The sequence below is a fragment of the Cynara cardunculus genome (genome assembly GCF_001531365.2).
Source record: "Cynara cardunculus var. scolymus isolate 2C chromosome LG 2, CcrdV1, whole genome shotgun sequence".
NCBI lineage: Eukaryota > Viridiplantae > Streptophyta > Magnoliopsida > Asterales > Asteraceae > Cynara > Cynara cardunculus.
Genome location: NC_037529.1, coordinates 1,183,553 through 1,192,418, shown reverse-complemented (window position 1 = coordinate 1,192,418; position 8,866 = coordinate 1,183,553). Strand labels below are relative to the sequence as shown.

The window sequence follows — 8,866 nt, the reverse complement described above, 5'->3', positions numbered from 1 at the left end:
ATATATATATATTAGGATGATTAAAAGTGATCAAGAGTCCAGATCCCTTCCTTCTCATCTTTAACTCTTATTCTCAAATGATAATATATATATATATATATATATATATATATATATATATATATATATATAAACCACCTACCAGAATCCCTCTTTTGCCATTTTCAGAAACTGGCAAAGACTCATGTTCGGGACCTCCATATTGCCTGCTGCACACTTCTTCTTTTTGATCTTTGTTACCTTTCTTCCTTTTGTTTCTGTATCGGTCACGGAGACGAGGTTGTAAAACTGTTTGTTGAAGATAACAAACGTGTTTTCAGGAATCTAAAGGGAAAAAAGATAAAAGAAATCGCAAAATTATACCTCACAAACACCGTGCAGTAACAACCTATGGAAAGGGTCTTGGATATATAGCACAAGACCCTCGTTGTTGCCCGTTTCTGAGATATACGCTCGTATGCACTCCTATTAAAGGAAATAAAATGAATCGCCAAGCTGCAAGAAACGAAAATCGACAGTGTTTATGTAAAACCAGACGAACCCGGTATATCCCACACCGAGGAGGTGTATGGGGACAGTAGGATGTGTGCTGACCTGATCTCTACTCCAGATTGGGGTGTTAATGGTTCGGTTAATGAGGAAAATGTTAACCAAACCGCATGAGGTGGATATATGGGTACCCGAATCGTAGGTTGAAGCAAACCGCACCGACATAAGGCAGTTATTCGTGGTTCAGTTCACGGTTACCAGAATTTATAAAAAATATCATTTGCAATATAAAAATAATACTAAAATAGAACATTCAAACCAAGTACACAACTAAATAAAAATAATTTAAGCACGGTAAACCTAAATCAGAACGTAAAATACTTTTACTCTTTTAACTTTAGGTTAATAAATAAATAACATAATAATATAAATACTATACACATATATTTCACACACACACACACACACACACATATATATATATATGTTCTGCTCGGGTCTTGTATCCATAAGCTTAACGTGGTGTGAGACATGAGCCTTAACCCACGGCGCACCATGGTGGCTGTTGCGTCGAGCCTTGATATTTTCAGAAGCAAAACATTTCATGAAAGGATATGAAATTCAAACAACAGGGTGAATGTGAAGGTGAAGATGAAAATTACTTCATAACCGTTAACGAGTTCTGGCAGAGCGCTTCGGCGAAATGCTTCTCTAGTTCGACAATCTACCCTGTGCCATGCAGTCAACACGGCTACCTTATCAGGATCCCTACGGTTTTTCTTCTTTGATGACGAACCTTTAAGTGCCTTGATAGCACCAGCCTACCAGAAATTTAGAACGAAATTTACTAAATTTGAAGCATCCCGAGACATGATATGGAATATGGAGAAGCATTACAATCGGGGAAAAGAAAACATCTCCATTCATAGAGAGGAAGGAACTAGCAGGTGCACCGCTATAAGATCCTACATCGGTTGCGGAAGGGAACGAATGTTGCCTTATAAGGGACTTATATCAAACGCGTTTTAAAACCGTGAGTTCAGTTGTGGACAAATGGGACAATATCTGGTACAGTTCACATGGAACGTTACATGTTACAATTGCTGTCTCTCACACACAATAAAATTGCACAAAGGCTATGTTTGGCAAACTAGCTAATAAGCTAACAGTTGGCTGATAAGCTAACAGATAAACTAGTCATGTTTGGTAAAGACTAGCTGATAAGCTAAAACACAATGTAAAACGACCTAAAAGTGCATGTTTGAAAAAGGGGCATAATTGAATAAAATTGAAAAAAAGCCCTTGAAACTTATTGAAACGCTGCTTAAAGTATAGACTAAATCCTATATGGAAAAAGTTGTATGTATAGATTAATTTGTTTGTATAGAATGAGAAGATTTTTTCATAAATGGAAGGAGCGTGTTTTTTAACTGGGAGGGGAAGGTTTGGAAAAAACTTGCTTTCTGTATAAAGCTCCCCCAGGAAGCTTACTGAATAAGCCACTTTTATATAATTAAGTCACTACCAAATAGTCATGTATAGCTGACCAAATAAATTGCGAGTCTATTAACCTCATTAAGCTACTTTCAAACAGGCCCTAAGATAGCATCCTAATTGGTATGATTTGAGATTTCCTTTAAGCTCATTTACCTCACATCGGGCAAATGGACCGCTTGGTCTCTTCTCACCGTACAAATGGGACCAAGAAAACGAAACTATTAAACGACCAAAATGAATCGAGCTTAATTACTTCACAAAAGCATAATAAGGGAGAAGCGGGATTTGTAATCAAGATGAGTAAAACCTCTTTATCCATGTCTATATTCCGAAATTTGTCCCACTCCCCCACATTTGTCATGCAAAATGGTGACAGTGGTACATCATCACCTGTTAAAATGAACCTCAAATCAATAATACAACAATTTTGTCGCCAAATATAGTGAATAAAAAGCGCATTGCATATATTTCAATCTTACCACTTGGCCAACAAAATAAGAGCGACTAAACTATATACGAGAAGAAGAGAAGACACGTGCAACTGTGAGACGAATAATATTGACGTACCCCAAGGTGGTGGAGCAAACAAGCCTCTAATCTCGTCTCCACTCAAACGAGGTACAAGCTCCAACAATATACGATCGTTTATCCATCTGCGTGCTCGCCTGTTGCTTACCTGGAAACATATTGAGCATTAGCTGCACAATTTTTTAATGTTCTTGTGATAGGTTGATGGGCTAAGGGGTTGTTTGGTTGGTTTTCCACTAAGTCCAGAATATATAAAGTTGTTTGTGTGGATTAATCAGTCTGTATAGATTGGAAATGTTTTTGTTTGGAAGGTTTGTCCATAGATGGAAGGAGCTTTTTTTAATTGGAAGGAGCAGGTTCGCAAAGAAATTTGGCTTTCTGCATAAAGCTCCCGTTTAAAAGCTTATTGAATAAGCCACTTTCTATATCATTAAGCCACTACCAAACTATCATGAATAGTTGAGCGAATAAGTTGTGATTCCCATTAAGCTTGTTAAGCTGCTAACAAACATGCCCTAACTCGGAGTCTCGGATCAGATCATATAGAAGATTATATGCATATAACTGTCTCAAAGAAAATGATCTAAATGTTCCATGAGACAACAAAATTGGTCCTCAAGCTCTATAGCCCCCATTAAATTGATTGCTACATCATATTTAAACACCCAAGAAAAAGTCTATGCGTGAGAATATGTTGAACCCTGTCAAGTTACTATCAAATGAGCCTTTGATGAGAGAAAGGGAGGTTCCAGTATATATTGAGGAGAAATGGTCCAAGTCTAACCAATGTGATACTCCAAAACGCCCCTCTCCAAACGAAGCTAGATGGGCACAAATTGTCCTAGAGCATTGAGTCCCTAGAGTAGTAAGCCTTTGCTTTGATATCAAGTGAAAATATGTGGAATCTCGCTACTTTATTATCCAAAAGAGTCCTTTAGAGGGTAAGAGAGGTTCCAACATATATTAAGGAGATATGGTCCAAGTCTAGGCAATGTGGGAGCGAAACCCCCAAAAAATGAAAAACTGAGGAACACCCTGGTAACTATTCATCTTAATGATATGCACATGTGCATGCAAGTAATTGAAGTTGTTTCTTGGTTTTTATGCACATGTACATACCAGACAAATTGCTTACAAATTACTTCCAAATGAATGTTTACCAGGATATTCTTCGGTTTTTCATTTTTTTTTTGTGGTTTTTCCCTGAAACTGACCCTATAGGGGGAGGTTCATGTGAGAACCTTAAAGAATTCAAGAACTGGAGAACATGTACACTCATTGATGCATATACACTAATGAATGTTAGTCAGTATATGCATGAATGCATATATACTTGCGTACATAGTAGATGTGTATTGAAGAGTATATTCCTTGACAGAATACATATTTTGAAATATATATGCATCAATGAATATACAAGTTATCCGGTTCCCACTTTTTTGTGGTTCTCACATGAACCTGATTCTATATATACACATATATATATATGTATGTATATACACACACCCCGAACATAATAGGATGAAAACACATGAATCCTTACAGACATCTTAATTGGATCTAAAGATAGTTGAAACCATAAATTGTCCAACGTACTCAGTAAAAAAATATCAGATAAATATAGACAGAAAAACAACATTAAATTAGCTCAAGATTGTTAGATATTAAATGCCAATATGTTGTTAATGAGATCAACTTGTATATCAAACTCGGAACCATTTTTTCTATTAACTTGGATATCAAACTCGCTATGCGAGCAGACTAATCCTAGGGCGACCACCTTCTTTGCGGATAGCCCCGCATCACCGCATTGAACCTCCATGACCACAATGTTTAACTGAATATCGATGAACACATTCTAGAACCGAATCCCAAACTAAAAGAAGTTTACATTCAAGGATGTCTCACTCAATACACGAATAAAATCATAAGCATGGTGTAATTTCTTCAATAATCGACAAAATGTGATTGACGATTTAGAAGTTTTGAGAATGAAGATGGTAAGTAGAAATTACTCTGCCATTCAAGCTCTCCAAGTATTCGATCTTTTTCTCGATAGCCAATCCTCTCGATTTCGCATCGCCTGCAAACATTCAGAAATTTTTGAGTTCATAATCGAGTAAATTTTGATTCGAAGTCGAGATTATTAAATGGGGATAAATTAGGGCAGAAACAGCACCTTTGGGATGATCAAATAGAGACAATGATGAGAAGAGATCTTGATCAGCCTGCAAAACATCTGGTGTGGCCATGATTGAATGGATTGAAAAATCTTTTGTTGCAGATTCAGTGATGACGAATGCTGAAATCTTGTTGAATATGAGAAGAGAATAGAGATCGGAAACAAGATAAATGAAAATGAGAGGATTTTGTTGTAGATATGCTTCCAATGTTTCACTTTGACCCCCTTCGCTTAAGGGATGTATAAAAACGCCTGAATCTTGACCCAGGTTTAGGGGTTTGGTAAACGTTTACCCGAATAAGCGTTTATCAAGTCACATTACCTTATCGGATGAATATGACAAGGACCAATAATTTTACCCGGTAAGAACGAGACAAGGAACAAAAGTCTTACCCGGTAAGTGAAAACGACGACTCTTACCATGGTATGAGCTTATCGGATAAATTATTGCATACGGTGTTGTTTTAGTGGACTAAAATCTTACTCGATAAGTAAGTAGTAATGTTGAATTTTACCGGTAAGCACTTATCGGGTAAGTATTTGGTAAATGACCCCTCAGCATGTAGGTCCAGACATGAAAAAGTTCAGGTCTAATGAGCCCGAAGCCTTTCTACACCAGGCCTCATAGCTCTCTCAAACCGGAACTTTAGGGCAACGTTCTTTTTCAAGAGAAGAAGCAATGACGGTATTTGAAGAATAAACATCAGCTAATTTTGTGCCAACAGTCACGGTAATACAGGGATGCAATCACTGGAGTAATTGGGCATAAAACGTCCATAGGTGGCCCAAATCTTTTTGACTTGAACAAGTGTGAAAAAGTCTGGTTAAGTCCGAAAAAACCTGATCTAACCCTTTTTAACCCCAAAATTCGGCTAGATCTAGATCTAAAAAACACTCAAGCCTCTTTTTTACTCACTAAAAACCCTGGGAAGATCCAAACCGAAGCCCCAAAAAAACAGACCTTGTACATCTTTAATTTGCTTTATGGTGGCCATTCTTGAAGTCATTATTTACTATTTTTACAAGAATCTATTACTGTGAAATATCATATAACATAAAGATTTTCTTGATTGAACTGTTAAGCATTTAATACCCAGTATTTTCTTCATGTTTGGAAGAACTCGCTTTTTTCAGATATTACCTATTGACAGGTCCAAATATGGGGTAAAGATATCGGTGCAGCAGGTATGATAGCAAACCATCATGTTTAAAGAAAAACAGGCATCAAGTTTTTTTTGGCAGCTATGACATAATTGAAACAAAAATGCATTTTTGTGCATGAGATATCTGGTAAATTGGAGCATTTCCAGTAGATTTTCCCATATGGAGATTTTAGGCACGTTTTTTGGTACAAGATATTCTCCAAAACGGAAAAAGTAGGAGATGGAGTATAAAATTCTCACTGGAAATTTTAGTAAATGTATGAAATATTATCCAACGCAATCATTCCTTGTTTGCATATCAAACGACCTAATGTCAACTATGCATTGATGAATTTTGTTCTAGAGTTGTATTCTAATCCATGAACCGATGAACTGAATCTAGACTGACAAACTTTCATAATCAACCAAAAACGAGAAGCATCTGATCGTTCAGTAAAAAAAACCCGATTTGAACTCAACAAAAAAACAATTAACAAAATGTAATATGAAAACCAGGTAACGATCAAAGGGAATAATGAGATAATGTAGATTGAAGATTGAGCTCAAAAGACGAGAACCATTAGATTCAGAAAGAACCTTCGTAGATAATAGCTGCCGATCCTCACATCATCTTCGATTCGCTTTCTTCCACAATAATGTTATACTGTGTTCGCTAGATTCATCAAAATCATACAAAAATTCAACGAAATCCGAATTCCGAGACTTGTAGTTGTAAAATGCGTAAATTGATCTCGAAGTGTGTGAAGAAGACGACATTCTCGTCTTCCCCTCAAACCATCATGGATTCCACCCGACCCGGTTAGATCCATTTACAACTACAGGGAATGCCACGTATAATTAATGGGCCTAACTTTAAACTCCACGTATTCATATAGGCCCATGATTTAACTGGGCTCTCATTTTACACACAAGGATCTGAATTCTGAGAGCCATTTTATAAAAAAAGCATTCTAATACATGTTATCGGTTGAAACCCAATGAATTTAGGTAGATTCGATCATCTATTGGATGTTGGAATTTGTCATTCAATCCAATCCAATGATTGGATCTGACCGGTTCCACCCGTTGGATTTTACTCTCGGCTATCCATCGGACCGGATTGGATTCATCTGATATTTTGATTCAATTTTTAACCAATTAATGTGTCATTTCAATCAATTATTCATATATTTTATTAAGTCTTAAAAAAATAATGCATATAAATATCAACTAAAAAGCAATATTGTAAAATGTTATTATATATAATTATTAAGGGTTGGGTTCTGGCTGTAAAATGTTATTTTATATAATTCACCATTGGATCCACATTTAGGGATGGTGATTTGGCCCGACCCGGTGGGGAACCCGGTTCACCCGACCTGGACGGGGACGGGGAATCCCCGCTAAAACGGGTACCGGGGCCGGGGCCGGGGATCCCCGGTAGAGGCAAACCGGGGTTGGGGCCGGGGCCAGGTATTGTATCCCCCGACCCGCCCCGTACCCGGTATATTAATAAATAATAAAATAGTTATTTGGGCTTTAGGTAAATGGACTCTTACTACTTATTTGTGTTTGAGCCTTTTGTGTTTGGGCCTTTTGGATTTGGGCTTTGGGTGTTGACCGGGGGTTGACCGGGGTTGACCGAAAGTTGACCGGGGCCGGGGCCGGGGACTCTATATATAAACCGGGGCCGGGGCCGGGGATTGCAAACCCCGCCCCATCCCCGCCCCGTTGCCATCCCTGTCCACATTAGGATGAGATGCACCCAGATGCACTGGATCAATCCATGGATCAAGCGGAATTCATGGGTGAGTTTGAGATTAAATGTGATCAAGCGAAATTCACCATCTTATCATGCTTATCATCTGAACTTCCATTCTCACACGATTTTTAGCCTAGTTACTAAGTGGATGATAATCAGATAGTCATTAGATGGGAACTGGATGGTCACCGGAGTCAATCGGTTTGGTTCTATTGAATGATGGACTGTCATCCAAAAACCGACCGACCCAATTTGGATGTTGAAATTTTGGATCTGATCCAATCCAGTCACAATTGGATATTCGATTATGGCCAGTCGTTTTTAAATTGGATTTGTCAGTTTAAACTGAATCAGATGACTTTCTGCACACCCCTAGTTTTACGAGTAAAGTTTCAGTTTGATTCCTAACATTTACAATTTTCAACATACATCATCCTTAAACTTCAAAAACTCAAAATTGGTTCCTCACAGTTTTCGATTCCAAACGGGTTTGGTTATTCTGCCTAATGGCCTTTAACTTTTTCTGTTAATTCCAGTAAAATGAAGAGTATTTTCATGATTTTCTTAATTTTATTTTAAAATTAAAAATATAATATGTTTTTTTGACTTTAACTGGATTTAACGAAAAAAGTTAACGACCATTAGACAGAGGGACCAAAATCGCTGGGAATTGAGAAATGTGAAGGCAAAATCTGAGTTTTTGATGTTAAGTTCGTAATTCTGATTCTGTCCTTTTAACGGTTCATGTTCCTCCATTTCACTTACTCAGTTTCCTGTCTTAGACGTTTGCATATCTAAGCGAATTTCGCCCCTTCCACTAATAGACATTAGTTTTTTTTAATTAGATGAGGGGTATTTTGGTCAATTTTTATTATTTTCTTTAAGTGGCTAAAATATGTACATTTATATAAGATATTATATATATAAGCTATTATATATATTATAATATATATATATATATATATATATATTTATTTATTAATCTGGATATCCAACTCGCTACGTGAGCCAACTAATCCCAAGATAACAATATGTTTTGCAGGTAGCGCAGAGTCAACTAGATTACATCCCAATAGAGTACTCTATTACCTGTAGCTTTTATGGATTTCTTTGAGTTGTACAACACGTGTATCGACATGGGGACACTGGAGTCAGAGATGAACGAGAAGATGTATCAATAAAAATACAAGGATTATACTTAAAAAACATGTATTAAACTTTGTAATCGAGATACGTATCATGTCAAACGTTACAATTTCTTTGAAA

General features: G+C 37.0%; 1 protein-coding gene across 2 annotated transcripts in view; it reads right to left on the bottom strand.

Moving 5' to 3' along the window:
• The window catches only part of LOC112507208 (R3H domain-containing protein 4-like), a 5,361-nt gene extending 504 nt beyond the window's left edge, over positions 1-4,857 (bottom strand). The window contains exons 1-7 of one of the 2 annotated variants that reach the window (XM_025111670.1): positions 4,694-4,857; positions 4,530-4,597; positions 2,554-2,662; positions 2,294-2,376; positions 1,152-1,310; positions 364-465; positions 143-288 (exon numbers count right to left, since the gene is read on the bottom strand). In XM_025111670.1, coding sequence (XP_024967438.1) covers positions 143-288; positions 364-465; positions 1,152-1,310; positions 2,294-2,376; positions 2,554-2,662; positions 4,530-4,597; positions 4,694-4,766 — 740 coding nt within the window. In that variant the 5' untranslated portion in view covers positions 4,767-4,857. Of the gene's footprint in view, positions 1-138; positions 289-363; positions 466-1,151; positions 1,311-2,293; positions 2,377-2,553; positions 2,663-4,529; positions 4,598-4,693 lie in introns of those variants that run through there. The other variant, XM_025111671.1, reaches the window with a different exon arrangement.
• Between the last annotated feature and the right edge of the window lie 4,009 nt (positions 4,858-8,866).